This window comes from Phascolarctos cinereus, unplaced genomic scaffold, assembly GCF_003287225.1.
Source record: "Phascolarctos cinereus isolate Bilbo 61053 unplaced genomic scaffold, phaCin_HiC Scaffold_726;HRSCAF=1367, whole genome shotgun sequence".
Classification (NCBI taxonomy): Eukaryota; Metazoa; Chordata; class Mammalia; order Diprotodontia; family Phascolarctidae; genus Phascolarctos; species Phascolarctos cinereus.
The window spans coordinates 229,506,189-229,525,562 of NW_027556098.1; the positions used below are offsets into that span (position 1 = coordinate 229,506,189).

The 19,374-nt window shown below is 35.2% G+C and overlaps 1 protein-coding gene across 2 annotated transcripts in view; it reads right to left on the reverse strand.

Moving 5' to 3' along the window:
* Window positions 1-449: 449 nt before the first annotated feature.
* Window positions 450-19,374, reverse strand: part of PSMD14 (proteasome 26S subunit, non-ATPase 14) — a 106,463-nt gene continuing 87,538 nt past the window's right edge. For both annotated transcript variants that reach the window (XM_021004887.2, XM_021004888.2), the window contains 4 exons: window positions 16,595-16,669; window positions 13,977-14,102; window positions 3,657-3,719; window positions 450-878 (listed from right to left, as the gene is read on the reverse strand). In XM_021004887.2, the coding sequence (XP_020860546.1) occupies window positions 780-878; window positions 3,657-3,719; window positions 13,977-14,102; window positions 16,595-16,669 (363 nt within the window). In that variant the 3' untranslated portion in view covers window positions 450-779. The remainder of the gene's footprint in view (window positions 879-3,656; window positions 3,720-13,976; window positions 14,103-16,594; window positions 16,670-19,374) is intronic.

The following is a 19,374-nucleotide window of genomic DNA, read 5'->3' on the forward strand; positions in this document are numbered from 1 at the left end:
TGTCTTTGCGTCTTCAACATCAACCACAGGGTCTCTCTGAGCTCAAAAGTGTCATTTTAAGTCCTTAATGCTTAAAAAAACAAAAACAAAAATAGCAACAACCTGAAAACCCAATTCTCCTCCTCTTCATAACATTTATTTCATCTAAATCTTGAAAGCATAATATATGCTACATGAAAAAAATCTTCAGCATGGAATTTCACCTGTGATTGAATGCCTTTAACAAAATGTTAATGTACATTCTTTTTCTGGGTTACATGTGAGAGCTGCAAACTAATGGCAACCATTTTTCATTTGTGAAGTTTTGTTATCACACTGATGTTTTATGTGTTATAAGAGCTTCAGAATGTAAAGGAAAACACATCTCATCTGTATGAGCTTCCTAAAAGTGTTGTCAAATGTAATACTGTCAATTCCATTCAGTGCCAAAAAGACCTCAGGAGACTAGATAGATTGTAAATGTATTTTTATTATGTAGCAACAATCAAAATATATATGTACTACTGATTTCTTCAAATATTAAATGGTAACGTAATAAAATTTGTCCACTTTGATGTATTCTTGTACTACTTTGGAATCTGCAAAGATCCTGACCTAAAGAAACAGAAGTAATTGCACAACAGAGACCCAAAGGTGTTACAGTGCTGCTCTTGGACTGCAAATGATGCCAGATGTCTTCCATTTAACCAAATACACCTTCGGCAGTCAACTGATTGTGAGCGTTAGAAACAATAGACGAATATACACTGAAAGTATCACTAATGATTTTCTGCTGTTTTTTATTTGAATACAACAGTATCCAACATAGCTGCTAAACACTGGACAATATTTGAGGTCATAAGAACATCCACGTGTTCTTCCAAATGACGCTTCGGGTCCTAAAAGCAAAACAAAAGGAAAAAAATTATATCAGCAGGAGAGAAAAGCAGAATTATTCTGGTACATTTACATTTCAATAATTGGTAATAATGTAAATGGAAAAATTGAAATAAACTGTGTATACATATAACTTTTTAAAACCTATAACTTCAACTCATACTATTTATTGTGTTTAATTCCATTTCCAAGACAGCACATTAGTTTATATCATCACCGTTATTACACTCTTCCAGAATTGGTTTTGAAATGTACAATAACGAATTCTATATACTCTTTGTTCATTTGGGGGAAAAGGACTTCTCTGTTACACACATGCAAATGAGTGAATCTTTTAAGAATAATATACAAAAGATATATGCCTAAAGAAAGGATCAATGAAATCCAGTATCATTTAGTAAACCTTGCTCAATATGCCTTGTTTTGACTGATGTGGAAAAGAGATTTTTGTATTAAAATTTACTGCTTGAAGTTGAGAGACTCTAAATACTAATTTTAGCAATTTCATACATAAGAAGTCTTGATAAGGCAATTTGGCTAAATTTTGCTGCTAGAAAAAAATGATTAAACTAGGATGGGAGAATTTTTCTTTTTTTGGCATTTTTATAAAGGCTAAGAAAATTAAGGCAAAACCCATTATATTTCTGCTCAAATGCAGTTTGCAACTGGATATAAAAAGCTCTGAAAGAGATGGTGTGTAATGGATACAATAAAGAAATCTTTAATTAAAACAATGCTAATAGGTATTACAGTGATACCCAAGACTCTCAACTTTATACAGTTGCTCATCGGTGGAATAATCACTTGGCTATGCCTTCATAAAGACCCTGAGGTTATTCGTACCACTTAATTCTCACAAAATGCAGCCAGCAATTTCAAACAGATAAACCACAAGATAGTATTTTGTTCAATAACTCTGGAGAGAATTAAAGCATAAAAAGTGAAGCAGAAAGACAGACTTGCAAAAGAAACAGAAAAGAAGTTTGGGTTTTAGGTTTTTCTTTTCTTTTCTTTGCCTCATGGAGAAGAGGCCAAAATTGAAATACTAAGATCTTTTGGATGATCCTTATGAGCATAAAAAGTGCCAATTTTTCTCATTTCACTTATTTTAATTAGCTACTTCCTTTTCCCACTAAATGGAAAAGAAAACCCAACATTAATAGATCAAGTAAAAACAAGTTACAATGTATTTTATCAATGAAAACAAAAGAAAGGGAAAAACACCCTCAAATACTAAAAGTACTTTATATCCTACAGCAAAAATAATTTCTGAGCACTATGGAAAATTATTTACAAGCTGCAGATAAGAATTCCTAACCCCACAAAAATTAGTAAACATATTTGAGGTATACCAGAAACTTAAAAACAAGATTACATACCATATATGTAGCAAAAGACAATACTACACATAACCAAAATATAAAGAAAATAGGAGGCATAAGAAAAGCTTATTTGATTATCTTTCCCACTGCTTTTTTTAAGGATAAAAGAATATCTGGGGCATAACAGGATCTTCATTCTATTACATTTAAAGGTGAACTTTGCCCTTAGTGTTTTACTAGAATAACTGGCTCTATACTGGTAACATCCTCTCCCCAGTCATCTACACTACATTCTTGTGGCAGCTGGGTGTTTCTTAGAGATTTCCCATCCAAGAATGGTCCTGGCCCAAACCTACATAGCTTGTGAGATGTGATGGGATCACAGCATATGGTAGGATGGCTGAAAGCAAAGACAGCTTAGTGTCTTGCATCTGAAATAGCAGGATTCTGCCAACATCAGCAATATGATAACCATGTTCCATGGAATAGGAAAAAAAAGTAATCAATGTTCTTTAAAAAAACAGTCTCATTAATCTGGAAAGTCTCCTAATAGGTAAGATTTTCATTTTTCCCTTGCCCCAATGATGGGTAATAAATTATCTATTTCCCTTAGGTAAAACCCAAGACTATCTACTTCTGAAAAACAATGACATACTATTAAGTATCTCAATCCTGTCCCCACCCTTCCCACCCCCCACCCCTGTTTGGGGTAACAGAGCATAAGTAACCATTTAAATCTGTATGTATGTGATTTTATTTCAGTTACCACACAAATATCTACTCAACAGATATTAAAAAAAGCAACTTGGATTATTAGTTTAGAGCCAACATTTATTTTAATACTTAAAAAATTTATTCTTTATTAACTAATTTAAACAAAACCACTGCCTTAAAGGTGAGTGAATCATTTGGTATTTCACTTTTGAAAAGATGAGAAATACAGAAATAGCATCAAATACCCATGAAAATTAATTTCCCGTTTCCTCAATCCAAAAAAACATTTATCAAGTACCTACTGTGTGTAGAGGCTTGGGGGAGAAATTTAGATAGGACACAATCTTTGACCATAGGGAGCTTAAATGATAAGTGTATTAAAGACTTAGAAAAAAAAAAGAAAGTTATATTTGATGGCCAAGGGAGAAGGTCTTTACCAATTAAGGGAATCAGGAAAATCTCCAAAGAAGAGATTCAAGTTGGGATTTAAAGGCTCAGGAGGAATTTAACAGGAAGTACAGTGACTGTTGGCTGGACTAGGGTGAGGGAGGAGAGCACTTAACACTTGTTTGAAGCAGAACAAATGGAGAAGTGACAGGAAACAAAGTTGGAAAGGTCATACATGCAGGTCAAAGAAAAATAAAGCAGTGGACAGAAAGAGGTAAAGAAACTTCCCTATACAGACCCCAAAATATCGTTGGACAATCCACAAAGCCCGCTACTGTATAATGTGGTCCATCTCACCTGCTTGCCAACATTCTTTATTGCCAGCTGTTCAGGTGTCATCTTATCTTCTTCTTCTACCGCCTGTAAATGAAAGATCAAGGTCAGCATTTTTAATTTTGTTTACTTTTTCCACAGCATAAAAAAATCATCAAATAAACAATAATAACCTTCATTCATAGGATTCAAAGAACTGCATTTTAGTGATACTCTTGTTAATCTTCCACAACTTAATTATTATCAATTTGAAGACTTAAGAGACATCTTAAAAAGTATGCAAAATCATATCGTCACCATAAAAAACTGAATGTTTTGAGAGTCAAGAAACTAATAATGATCTATTTTTTAAGATTAAATAACCTATAATATGGGTGACACTCAATAGCATTTGAAGCAAGCATTGGTTGTATTCTACCAGCATATTAGATGAACTCTAACGGGCTGTTCCTTCCAGTTCTATGATTCATTTATAGAACTGAAAACAAATGGGAGCAAAGCAATAACTTGGAGAGCAAAGGGAAATCCTTCACAATACTGGTGACCACAGAAATGGAGACAAAAGAACATGGTACAAATACATAAATGCAAAGTACCTACTGGGTATTTCAAATTGATCATCTTAGTGTCAAATTTCCTCACATTTGGGAAGCTTAATCCATCTTCAAATGTTTTCCATAAATTGAGAAGTTTAGCCACATTTCACACCTTCTTAATGGTTTTACAAACAGAGAACTTGAAAATGAGTAAGGATGGCAAGTGCATAATTTTGTAAATGGATAAGCTACCTAGAGAATTTGCCCCAGCAGAACCATCCCCGAAAGAAAGGACAATAGATTAAGGATTGTATCTACTAATTATTAGATTATATTTCTTTAACAACACACATTAAAAAAAACACATTAAGACTTATAAAAAAAACGAGCAAAGGAAAAACAGCAATTAATAACACCTCCCTAGGGTAGCAAGTATGTTCATTTTCAAGGTTGGATGTCATTCTTATTATTTCCAGATAGTATAAATTTGACTTTTAACTGGGAACTTCCTTCTCCATGTACCCTAGTGTTATGTAGATTTCCTTGTTAAGTCATATTAATAATGTTGTGAATCTCAGCTAGGTTTAGTTTACATGTATATATTGGTTATATTAAGAGTAATTAAACGGCTAAGACTCTGCCATACAAATTTACTTTAAAAAACCCAATGACATTACATACTTTCCTCCGTAAATTTGAAGCCAAGCTTCAAATCTCATCTGAAGGACAGTATCTAGCATGCTGTACTCTATGTTCATTCAATAATGAAAATGCCAATAACAGTGCTTCGTATAATATTTGAAGAAGACAATAATTGTGGAATTAGGCTCAACTCACTAATCCATTAACAAAATAGCTATTAAGAAATGATTTCTTAGTGTTAGTTATTCCAGGTAATCTAAGTAGGCCCAGGTGAACAAGCTCTAGTTCATAAAGTGACTAAAACTGTTTACACCCTGTAGCTACCTTATAAATTACTTTTTTTCTCCATTTCCAATAATCCCCCTGGAGAGAGAAAGAAATGCTCAGAAACTCCTTGTTAAATGCAGATGGCAAAAAGTACTCCCAGCCATAGCTGCCATCTGGGAATTGAGGAGCAGCTGTAGATTTAGGCACATACCAAGGTTGCAAACCTTCATGGTAAAAGGGTAAGTATATTCCGTTCAGTAGTAAGAGAGGCCAAACTTACCCACCAAAAGCCCTAAACATTTCTTTCATCTACTTGCATTACCTCTATTTGTATAGATTAAGACCAGACCAGTTTGTCTTTGCTCATATTCCTAGTCTGGCCAGTCACCAGAAAAATTCAGAAATGGTAGCAGTAGAATTAAATGAAATTCAGGCACAGGCAGTGTCCTCACTAGGGAACTTCTGTGTTTATGGCAACTTCTATGATTTGGCGTCAAATTTTGCTTTTGCATTCATGTTCATCGGTTTACTCAACCAACAAAAAGCACTGAAAATGTTTGTGGCTATTCACACTAGAAACGTTTATAACAGTTTATCAACAAAGACCCCCAGATGGCTATCCCATCGTGCACTGTCTGCACAGTTCTTGAAAATTCTTGGAACAAGGTCTGATGCATGATCATAATCCCCCTAAAAGTCTCCCCTGTCTCAAAAAGCTTTCACTCAACCCCTAAACCTCCAGTATCATTCCACCTTTTTTCTTTTTCTTCTTTAAGCACCTGTGGCTTCAGTTCTTATCATTTTAGTGAAACTACTCTTGGGGAATCTCCTCCAGGTCAAATCCATTGTGTTTTTTTTAGTTCTCACTTTATTTCACCTCTTCAAAACAACTTAACCATCTGGTTTCCCTGTGATATTCCATAAGCTCAGTTTCCTCTGAAATAATGTGTTACTCTTAATGTTTCTCTCCCCACTTTTCCCATTCTTCTTTCCCTGTACCCATTAACTATAAAACATCCCACAAAGCTCAGTCCTGGGCACTTTTTTCTGCTCTTCCCCTTACAAGCTGCCATTTAAACATATAATTCCAACCACTACTATGTATGTGGCTACATCTCCTACATCTCATTAACAACTAATATGTGACATGTCAAAAACAACCCTAACATCATCACCTCTCCAGTCACTTCTTCCCAATTTCCCATTACTGACAATGAAGCCATTACTTCTCATTTCCTTAGGTTGGCTTATAAGAATGCTTCTAAGTATCAAGCAAATAGAAACACATCAGAGCCACAACTCAAATATGAATGCTCTAATTCCAAGCCTCTTCCCTCTTTATTATATACAATGCACTTGACACCTCAGAAGTGTAACATGGAGAACAAAGAGCTGAGAATTCTACAAGAATGATAAAAGAAAAGGCTGTGGAATTAGTAAATAAGGAGGCAACTAGTGGGTTTTATGAGTATTTATGAGGAATGGTGGGGAAACTCAGACTGCAGAGGTTTAGGGAGTAAGAAGGGATTAAAGGAAGCAGAGGTAGAAGTTGTAGGACCCTTGTTTGAGAAGTTTTATGGGGGAAAGGTAGCTAGAAGACTCAGAAGGAATTCTTTACTTAAGATGGGGCAACCTCTGCAAGTTTGAAGGCAAAGAGGAAAGAATCTGAATTGAGAAAAAAGGCAATGGAGAGAGAAAGATTAGTTGCAGGAGTGGGGAACCTGTGGTCTCAAGGCCACATATGGCCATCTAGGGCCTCAGTGCAGCCTTTTGGCTGAGTCCAAGCTTTACAGAACAAATCCCTTTATTAAGGGGATTTGTTCTGTGAAGTTTGGATTCAGTCAAAAGGCCTCACTTGAAGACCTAGAGGGCCACATGTGGCCTCGAGGCTCCAGGTTCCCCAGCCCTGGATCAGTGTGAAAACAAAACTCTTCAGGAGACAGGAAGAGGTGAGACTAAAGGCACAGGTAATGCCTTTAAGTAGAGGAAGAGGGACATCTGTTCCTTTGAGACTAGAGGGAAAGCAAATACAGTATTACAGTCTAATACAGGCCATACTTTTTCTTATGACCCCCTATCCCCCACTGCCCCGACTGTACAAAACTTAAGTGTAGCCTATAACTGCACTTTTAGTACCATAAATAATACTTAAGCTTTCCTGGTTTCCCCAGAAGTAGCAGAAGCGGTATCAGTGTTTTCCCTCTGGCCCACACACCTGCTGGAGAAACCTGTTATGAATGTTCCTACTGTTACAAAACGAGGGAACCTAAACAGATGATTTTAGCAAGAATCTTCCTAATGTCATATTTTAATGATGTCATTCCTGTGGTCTAAAACCTAGAGTAACTCCTAAAAGCTTTTTACAGTGAGTTTAAACTCCTTACAATATAGTCACGACCCATGAATCAACTGGCCTGAATGTCTTTCTAGATCAAGGTGTCTTATCTATTTAAGACTCGGAGAGTCAATAAACATTTTTAAAGCACATACTAAGTTCCAGACACTGTGCTTAGTGCTAGGCATATAAAGAAAGGCATCAAATAGTCCCTGCCCTCAAAGAGCTCATAATCTAACAGTGGAGGCAAAACATATAAAAAGAAGGTGAAAAACTAGAGAGGAAGGGAAGGAGAACTCAGATTGGGGGTATGAAGAAGTCATACAGCCGGGAAGGGAAATGATCTGAGGAGGTGTAAGTTTGAGTTGATTTCATCTTGCAGAAAGATAAGTTTCTGCAGATGATGAAAACCAGAAAAGTAGGTGAGTGGGAAATGATGAGTGAAAATTCCTTAGATGCCATCCTTAAATGAGGAGGATCAGGATCCCAGGTGTCCACTTTCCACCTCTCTAACCAGAGGGAAGAAAGAGCCTAAGGGACAGGGAGCATTGAGGACCTGTGAGTCTCAAGAGTTGATTTCATCTTTCAGAATGCTAAATTTCTGGAGATGATGAAGTCAGGAAAAAACATCTGGTTGGGAAATGATACTTTTGTGTCACTGACCCCTTTGGCACTCTGGTGAAACTATGGATCCTTTTCTCAGAAAATGTTTGTAATATATTTCAAAACAGAACATCAAATATAAATGTTTGTATTTTATATTATCCATTGTAAATGCATGAAATTTTAAAAAATAGGATTACAAAGGAAACCAATTATATTGAAATACAGTTATTGAAATAGTAGCAATTCTGCGAACATGGTCCCTCTAAGATCTCCCCCAAGGAGCCTGAGGACCCCAGGCTAAGAATCTCTGGTCTAAATTAAATTCCTGTTTAGCAACAGTTTAAATTCTTCACTTCAGCCAAACTTACTATTACAACAACAGTGTCTGTGCCACATTAACAAAGCACCTCTAAGATTTATGAAGCACCATCCTCACAATAACCTAGTGGCAGACTGAGCAAGTATTCATTTTTTACAGATAAAGAAACTGATGCACAGAGGTGGGAAAACCCAGCCCTGTGGACATCATGACATTTCCACTATACCAAGCAAGCTTGACTTTTTCTGCCAAAAATGTCTCTTCACTTGCATCTTTCCTCTTGAAGAAAAATATATTTTATGCCTTCATGTATCTTTCCTCCCTCAAAATATTTGTAACACTTCTTTGTAATAAGAAAAGAGCTGGAAATCACATGGTAAATTAGATTAGTATAGAAAACCAATATGAGCCCAAAATGAAAAATTATCCTAATATTTCTACAAGAATGGATTTCTTCCCTTAAATTCTAAGGGTAATTTTGGTTTTATGTTACCCATTCCTTGAATAAAGCAGACTAGTGACCTCTTGATCAAATGACTTAAAATAACTTCAACCACCAGAATTCAGTAATTTTCTTTATTTTTTTAGGCAGTTGGGGTTAAGTGACTTGCCCAGGGTCACACAGCAAGTAAGTGTCAAGTGTTTGGTCTGAGGTTGGATTTGAACTCAGGTCCTCTTGACTCCAGGGCCAGCGCTCTATCCACTGCGCCACCTAGCTGCCCCTGGTATTTTTATTTTTTAATGACGCTTTTTGTTTCTTAATATTACATGAGTCATCCATTGTAACAAAGATTAAAAAGACAAAAGCAGTTCTACAAAAGCAATCAAATACATTCCCTTGGTATTAGATTTTAACTACTATTTTACCATTTATATACTGCCCCCACCCACACTTTGCCTAGTTTTCAAAATCAGGCCTAAAATGCTATGTGAGTCCTGAATATAAACCTTTCCTTGAATATAAAATAATGAGAATAATTTGAATGGAAAATAGTTAAAATGGAAATATGGTTTTAGATATTAGATATCTATCAAGAGATCAGATCTAATTAATAACTATCCATTCTACTTAAGAGGAATGGCTTAGAGAATAATTTGAAGAACTATTAACTTCAATTAGCTTCTTCTATGAAGAAATCATTCTATATTTATATCTTAAAATGGTTGCATTTTAGCAATTGGGAAAAACTTTAAGTACTGGTTCAGTGACAGATTATATTTCATCTGGAGATCAACTTATCCAAGTCTGGAGAGGTTCCTCACCTGGCTCAAAGTGATAGATATTTTTGCCCACAGAAATTCATCAAGACTGTTGACTAAATTGTAGAAGGATGGAAACTGACATCAGAGGAGGACAATATCTTCACTGATAGAAAATCATAAGTTTGTGAAGTACTGAAAATTTAATTTAAAAAGTTAAGTTCTCATATAGTCTAAGATTTTAATAACATCAAACTCATTTAAGTCACAAAGTAATTTACTGTAAAGCTACAGTGGACATATCAGTTGATAACAACCAATAGGATGCCTATGCATCAGAAGAAACCCAAGGAAGTGACTTCAAACAGAATGGGAAAAAAAAAGGGAAGAACAGATTAAGTTTTAGAAACTTGTAGCGAAAAAACTATTGGAGGGGGAGAGGGAAGGGGAGAGGGAGGGGGAGAGAGAAAGTGCCACATCATGATGTGACTATTTCTTTTAAAAACATTAGCCAGAAGGAAAGATAGAAGATAGAAAACATGCTAAGATGATGATTTCAAGTCTTGTCTTTTTATTAAGTTGGAAGTAATCACATTTCTCCTGTTACAGAGATTAAAAGTTTAAAAAGTTGGGGGAAAGGGCTATCTACAAGAGCTCTTGATACCAAGCAGAAGCCTAATGTTACAGGTGCTACCAATATCCTGAAGAGATTTGCCTCTCAAGGGTGATTTAGGGATTCTATTCTTCTTAAATTAAAGGGAAGGTCAGAGTTATATTAAAAACTGTGAACTCCATGAGAAGACACGAGTATTATCTTCCAGTAATCAAGGGGATGCCAAGTAGAAATGGGATTAGCCTTGTTCTACTTGGCATTGGAGGGCAGAAATGGGAAAAATGCAGGAAAAGGAGTAAAAGAAAAGATTTTAGCCTGACATAAGGAAACCCTTCCTTAGCAATCAGAGCTCAAACGATGAGTAAGATGCCTCTGAATAGAAAGGGTACCATTCATTACAAAGCTTCCAGAAGAGACCACATGAATTCTTGCTGATAATGTTCTGGAGGTGATTCTCATTCAGGTAAAGACTGGACTAGATAACATCTGAAGTCCTTTCCAAGCCTGAAATTCTGAGAAAACCTAATGGGGGGGACGAGCCATATACATAAACGGTAATATAATGTGGCATCCAAGTGACAAACTAGTACTACAAATAATAAGTATTCCAGGAGTTCTGGAGACAAGCAAGGATGGGCTCAGGAAGGCAGGATTTAAATGAAGGCTTAAAGAATTTACAGAGGCATAGAGAAATGGGAAAACAACATGTGTGAAGTGACCAAATCCTTGGGAAACTTATCTGTGCTGAGCATGAGATCACAGCTTAGAAATCACACTGAACACCACTCTAACCCTCATTACCTGTCATCTGGCCTGCTGCAACAGCCTGCTTCCAGTCTCTCCCCTCCCTAATCCAATCTCCATACAGCTATCAAAATGTTCTTAAGGCATGGGATCTGCTGTCAGTCTTGTTCAAAAGCCTTCAGTGGTCCCCCTATGGATTGTAAAACTCAAATTCTGTCTTTGTGCAATCTGGCTCACATCTACCTTTTCAAAATTATTTATACTATTCCTCTTGAGGAACTCTATGCTTCAAACAAACTGGACTGCTACCTGTTCCTTGAACATTTAAATCCCTACATTCACGCTTTCTAGAAACACACCCACGGGCCTTTAATCCACTCTTTCCGAAATTCTGACTCTTAGAATGTGTCTTCCTTCAAAGCCCAGCTGAGATTCCACATTCTCTGAGAAGCCTTCATTCCCTGACTCTTCAGTTTATCAACTCTTTAACTTCTGCAACTTACTGTATTGATATACATGTATTATCCCTCATACTACAAGGTAAATGCTGAAGGGCAGGAGATGTCTTTTGTCTTTGTGTCTTCAACATCAACTGTAGGACTTTCCAATATAGCATGCGCTTCATGTTGGTGGAGCAGAATCATATTGTTTTTATATTAAAATATTTTAGCAGATATCTAATTCAACAAGTTAAATTTTATTTAAACTAGATGATGAAAACCTTTAATTCCTATATACTTTAAAACTCACTGATTATTGAGTATTTAAGTGGTAGCAAAAATGTCATTTAAACAGAAATTTTATCACTTAATATGTGGCTTTTGTGGTAGCCTAGAGGTCTAGTCATGTGTTCTAAATTAATATTTTTGGGTCCTGAATGTGGTCAAGTAGAAAGTAATGAATTAAAAGTCAGAGGACCTGATTTCAAATTCCAGCCCCACTATATATACTATCTGTGTGACCTTGGGCAGGTCACATAATCTTTCTGGGTCTTAATTTCCTAATAAGATAAATTAATAGGTTGAACTAGATGACCTCTGAAGTCCTTTCTAGCTCTGAATCTGTGACCCTCTTTTTCTTTTTTTTAAGCAACTTATTTTTCTGGCACTCAAATAGGCTAATATTTCCACATGAAAAGATGAATTGTTCTTAAATCACAAGATCTACAGGATTCCAAGGTTAAACAAGCAGACAAAGAGGGGGGTAGGAAAATACTTCCTACTCATGGATCATCATGCTCTCCACCTTTGTTCCTCCACCACCCACAGAAGTAATGCTCTTTTGCAGTTCATTTTTCCACCTGCACACTCATTTACAAATTTTGCAATCAAAATACTAAAATAAGACACAAAAATAGCAGATGCATCCTGGCATGAATAAATTAGGTGAGTTAGAATAGCAGGAATGTGGGTGTTTCAGTTCAAGAATTAAGGAGATAACCAAATGAATAAAAGTAAAATTCAAGATTTCCAAAATTGTTCTTTCTTTGCTGAATTCAAGAGCTGAAATTGATTACCTAGTACTTATTTACTCAAATGTTCTAATCTGTATGTACTATATATAAGACAGTAGATAATCACATGGCTTAAAAATTCAAAATCATTAGGTACAATAAGCATTTATCAATTGCCTATTCTGTACTAGGCACTGGGAATATAAAGACAAAAAAGAAATAGTCCCTGTCTTCCAGTAGTTCATATTTCATCAGAAGAAATAACATGTCTAAATATAAGTATATACAAAATACACAGAAAACAAATACAAGGTTATTTGGGAGTGGGGGTGGAGAGGGGAGCTGTAGCAGCTGAGGGCACCAACAGCAACTGGTGGGATCAGAAAAGGCCTCATTGACACATACACTGATCTTTGAAGGAAACTTGGAATTTTAAGAAGAAGAGATGAAGGAGTGCATTCTAGGTATGTGGTACAGACTGTACGAAGACATGGAAAAGGGAGATAAAAATGTTTCAATGAACAGCAAGGAAGAAAGCATTGATTTGTTTCTGTATTTCAAGTACTCTTAAAAAAATTACATTCTCACTCAATCATGAAGGAATGTTAAGGGTCCAAATGTGGACATGGTGAGAAAGTATTATGACCACAACAATGTAAAGGAAAACAAAACTGAAGGACTTTAGAACACCATCAACACAATATCTAAATTCGACTTAAGGGGAACATCTCCTTTCTTGGTAGAGAAGCGGTAGACTCAAGTGAGCTGATGCTGTCAGTCATAACACTGCCTTATAACCTAATGAATGTATTTAAAATTTAGTTAAAAAAAAACTCTTTAAGAAAATGAGGTAAATAATCTAAAATATGCTAAATATTTTGTTTCCTTTTCCATAATCTCCACAGCATCAGACTTAAACTAGAAAGATTCAGCATCTCAACTCTAGCACGACTGCAGATTTTCTAGCAGGAGTGCTCTGTACTTGCCCTTCAAAATCAAGCTAACGCTGCTGGAATTTAGTTTCCAATGACCTGTCAATTTTAGTTTAACTTGAATCCTTAAATTTCCACAAAGGGCAATATATTTGCTGTAATACCTAGATGAATTTTACATACACTGAATCCTGGTTCACATGTCAATATTATATCCTCAATATAAAGCATAATATATCATACTTTATAGTATTATGTTTTTCAATCATCACCTGAAGTATGTTCCCAATACTTCAGATATTTTCCTAATACAAAAACATATTCTCACATATACATTTTTTAAGCAAAAGAGAAGCAAAGAAAATTTCATAAAACAAATGATACATTTCAGCTGACTGAAACATTTATAAGGCCAAATAATACCTGTTAGAATAGTTTCATCAAGGTTTTCTTATTTCACTTTCCAAAAGAGCATTGTTACTTTATTGGTTTAAAAATCCCATAAATGACTATGTATCAAGAAAGAAGTTTATAGGAAAAACTTAGATATCAACGTATTAGTTGTTGCTTCATTATCCTTATCTTTAAAAGTAATGTCATTTTAGAGAAAAAACTTCAAATTTGAAGTTACTTAACTAGTAGATAGCAGAAAAGCAATTTTATTTCAAAAACCTAAATTATTATTAGAGATAATTACCTTATTGTAATTCTTAGCTAATTCCAACATCTCCTTTACTACAGATTCATTGAGTTTACAATGTTCACTGTAGTCTTGAAGTGTCAAGCCTTCCATCCAACTCTTCTTATGCAAATTTAGCAACATCTGAAAAATAGGCATCACAATTACCTGCATCAACAATTTCATTCCCTTGTCATGAATGAATTCAAAATTAAAGAGAACAAGCTTAATGTATGTATAAATATGCCTGTTTCTAAGATTAAGTTTATTAAATGTTCTCAACCATAAATAAGAGTTAGACTAGATGGCCCCTAACATCTCTTCCAGCTTTAGAGCTACAATCTCATAAGTTTTATAGACTCATCGTAAAAATGCCTTATTTATGCAACTAGCCTAGAATATATTATACAATCTGATTTTCAAATGCAAAGAAAAGGAGTCATTACCACAAATGGTATAGCAGAAAAAGCTCTGGACTCATTTTCAGCTATTTTTCAAAGACTCCTAAAATTCATAACTTTTAGAGACTATTTGGCATAAAAATTTCACCCTTCTAACACAAATACAAAGATTGAGACTGAGTCTGTGATTTCAATGATGTAGGGAATTCCCAGATGAGGAAATGCAGGCCAGTGCATTTTCTCTGAAAACTTAAGAGGGCTGTTTACAATCTCTTGTTAATGTTCATGAAACCCAATTTAGTACTATTAGTAGTTACATATGCAGTGAAGCTCAACTTGAATGAAATGGCTGTAGTTAGGATACTGGCTCTGCCATTCTTCTCTAGTCCTTCAAATATATTGTCCAGACAGCCCATGGTAGATTGATTAAACCGTGACAGCTTCTCCAGGGCAAGAGGTGAGAGGTGGAGTCTCTACCACTTAACGGAGCTTTAAAAAATCTCTCTCATAGGAAAAGAATATTATTATTATGTCTCAGAGTTAGAGGGTTAAGTTTGGGGTTTAGCATATATGGTTGGGCAAGAGTGGAAACAAGGCTTGTGCTGCTGAATGGAGTAGTTAAGATAATAAACAACATTAATTTTTTAAAAATACATTTTTTTTAATCCAAAGATTATAGTATAAGATACCCCCCAAGTTGGATGGAATTTGAAAGCCACTTATTATTTGCATATTTCCATAAGAGTGAATGTTAATAACTAACATGTAGAAAAAACATTTGTATTTTTGGATGAATTTTCCATCTTTTATTTGAATGTTCAGCTATCCTGCATTTCTTATGTACAAAACTGTGTATAGACTACTTGAAAAAAGTGCCCTCAAAGAATATATTTATCTCTATACTGTCACCTTTTTAAAAAATGGGGGAAAAAAGTAGAAAAAGAAATTGGAATATAACTTTTTTTCCCTACCTCACCTTAATTAAATGTGAAATTCTGTCTCTTGTTTAATATTACTATTTGAATTCCAAAGTCTACATCCAGTATTCTTGCTTTGTAGGCTAAAAAAACAGTGCATCAATGAAAGCTATATAAATATTCATCTGCACGTCCATCTGTATTTTTGTTTTGTTTTTTGTTAAATGAGCTTTAGGTATACATTTGCCACCTCCAAAAGTGCCTAGGAAGAGAGACAACCCTATCTCCCAGACTTACATAAAAGAATGCCATAGAAATTCAAATATTTGAAAAATAACAGAGCAAAATCCTAATCTATCCCAAGATGTTAAGAAATTTTCAAGAAAACAAATTTAGAAATTTGGAGAATGGTAACTCTGAATAGGAGGGCCACTAACATAATAACTTTCTGTTTTTCTCCCTCTTCCCTCCCTTTCCCCTCTCTCATGCATGCACCCTAGGTCATTTACCTCGCACAGATGTCTCCATGTACCCTTGTGGACCTGAACCCACTACTGGATCAGCATAGAAGCTCTGACCTGCTTAATTTCTGACTTGGGTAAGGCTACTCCCTATCCTCACCATTCACCAAACTGATGACATACTTAGTATGGACACCTGACTGGCTTAACCCACTGCAGCTCAGGACACCTAGGCTTAAGTAATCTGCCAGGCTCAGCCTCCCCAGGAACAGAGATTACAAGTATGCGGCATCATGCCTGACTTAATAATTTTCAGCCTTATTCAAATTTTTTTTTATTCTTTACTCAGGGTTACAATGACACTTGAAACAAGTTTGAAAAAAAAAATCACAATCCATTCAATGTATTTTCCCCAAACTTGGAGGAAATTAAATCCATACTAATTAACTATGTAGCTACAAATTACAGAAGAGAAACTAGAAAAATTATACAACTTTACAGGGTAACAAAAATTTAATCAGCAAATAACAAAGCTAAGAAAAGGAAAGGTTTTTATAATCTGTCAAAATAAACATTACATTGGAATTATTTTTATTAGCCACTTCTCTTGGTGCTTTAGCCTCTAGTGATTAGTCTTAATTAAACCTGCCTTATGAAGGAGAATATGTACCTATTCCAAAGGAGCCTTTCCTTTATTGTGTTCTACAATGCAACAGGAACATGACATAGAAGAAAATACAGAGACAATGATAACTGAAGAAAGATGACAAATTAAAATTCAAATCATAATGTTGCAACATGCCATAAGAGCTGAGGTTTTTTTTTTCCGTCTCTCTAAAACAAAAATTAAAACTTACCTTCTGTTCTAGCTCATTTTTTCTATAGTTGATAGTAATGGAGTAATAATGTCTGTTCAGTCCATGAATTAAAGCCTGCAAAAATCAAATGATTAGAAAAGAGGTGGGCAATTTAAACTTTTTAACTTATGAAGCACAAATTAAAGTACTAAATAGCTTAACATCTACTGAAGGTTCTACAACACTATGTATGTGTTAACTATTACATTTACCATCCATTGTAAAGGTGTGTTTTTCTGAATTATGACTGAGGATTAAGAGAATTAGTTCTAGCAACAAATTTACAAAATTAAGTTAAGAGAGTTCACTCTATTAGTTGCTATGTGCTTAAAAGCATGTTACAGAATAGCTCAGACTCACCTGAGCTGCCAGTTGACTGACTCAAGGATAATCATGTAAACAAAAATTGTTAGATCTGCTGTTTGTGTAATTCAGCTAGTTCTCTGACTTGGCTGCTATCAAAAGAGAAAACCAAAAAGCCAAACACCTAATTCCTTCATTATATTTTCATGCCTTTCCACTGCCCAGTATGCACTCCCTCCTTACCACCAACTCTAGGAACCCCCAATTTCTTTCAAGATTCATCTTAAGCACCAGATCCTATATGGAGCCTTTCCCTAAAACTATCTTGAATCTATTTTGTATACACCTATATATAGGGTATCCTAAAACTGCACTAACATGTTTGGAATGCCCTGCATGCTGCCTCACTTAGCTAGACAGTTAAGGCTCCTGACAGTAGGGAATGTCTGTGTATCCCGTCCCTAACACAGTACTTAGCACATAGCAGTCACTTGCTGATTGATGGACTATATTTCTACCCACATCCCTAACTGGGGTTTTATTCCTAGCTCTGGTGGATTTAAATAGTCCTTTATACACACAGCTTACAAATAGAAACTTGAAGATGATGTTGCCTACTAGTTTTTCAGTTACAAATTTCATTACCACTGGTTTTTACCTTACCAAGTAAATAGCTACAGTGGATAATTAAATCCATTTAAAATGTGTTGAACTGTATATAAGACAATGTGTATTTTGATACTCAACTTGTGTCTAAAAGGATTTCTGCTATTAACTTGTTTTTAAAGTTTAAAGGAACTGTCTCCCTATGTATGAGTGTGTAGAGATTAAATAATAAAAGTTCTTGATCAGTGATAGGAATATATTGAGTAAATTTCATGCCAAGAAAAGCTACTCTCACACAGATCCAAGAACTGACATTAATTTCAAGTATTAGCTGTAGCCAGTATAAAGAACCACTAAACATTTGGGCTCCAGAAAAGGATTACATTGCCAAAACATATATTTTGGCCAAAAGGCAGTGGCAAAACTGACACAGGCAGTAAGGCAAAATATTATCAAACTACGTGCCAAGGAATTATTTCTGTCATCTAATTTGTTCTGAAGTAAATGTACCTCAATTTAAACTAAACTAGGTTGGGGGTGGGATGAAGAGAAGGGGAACACAGGATAAAACTGGACACTACAGAGTCTAGAGGAACATAAACTCCCTGAGGGAAGACTAAGTTTGTATTTTTGTCTTTGTCTTCTCAGGGCCTAGAACATGATATACACTTATTGGATTGAATTAATTTTCAAATAAGGAAAAGTGCTCAATACATCAAAGTTAAGAGAAAAGAAAAGCCACAGAGGAGTAGAAAAATATCAACATGGCTTCCTAAAGAATAAATTCAAATTTAATCTACTTCACATGTGATGAAACCACAAACACTTGCTGCCACTTGGTGGGGACGTACTCTAAATGCAGACAGTTTTTTCTGGAGTTTGAATCTGCAAACCTAATTATGTAATAGTAAAACAGCAAAGATCATAGTCTAAAAAAAAGTTATAAATATGATATTTTTCTTGACAATTAAATATGGCTGATGTTTTGTGTTCTGCTTCACAAACTTTTTAAGTGTTTATGAAAATATAGGTTGTCAGTCCCTAGACTATAGGCTGTATTCCAATTTCAATTGTTAAGCCAGCTGTTAAGAATTCAGAAAACGTTTTGTCATTGAAATTATCAAGAGTGGTTATAGTCATAGGCCACATAAGTCCATTTAACCTATAACATGTCTAAATTATGGAATAAATAATATTCTAACTACCCTTGATGGATTCTTTTGGAAAATTTATTCTGAGTTCCAATTCAGTAATTACTTGTTTTACTGACATCTTGAATTTTTTGTTTACTTTTCTGTTCCATGCAGGGTATAGGCCTTTACAAGAGAGCACTGGTCTGAGATGTTATTTATTCTAACCTTAGAGGAGCTTGCAAGAGGAACTAAGCAGGTGAATACTTGGGAATTTGGGGGTGAAAAAACTGGCAAATTCCCAACAATTCCTCTATCAGTTCTTCATAGTATGGGTTTATTATTTTGTTTCAAGTGAGTTCAAGAACATATGGCACTCATACTAAAAAGTGAAAGACACATTCTAAAAAAGGGAGAAAGAAGTGATATTTTAATTATTGTTATTTTGATTTCTCCATCTCTGGACCAATAATTTAACTCAGGTGACACGAAAAATGGCCAAGTAAGTACAGTGCTCTGAACAGAGCAGGTACCTAACATTAATGAATAACAGTGATTAAGGCAGATAGATACTGTCAGGGATAGATCTGACAAGGAAGAATGGTGAGTGCTTCAGAGGTAAGTAAGTAATAAAGATCACATGGTAGCAGTATAGACTTTAGCCATGTGGTCATTGGTATCACCAGATGGGATGACATTGTGTACCACTTTCTGTTCATGTGCCTAACTTTGTAAAGCAAA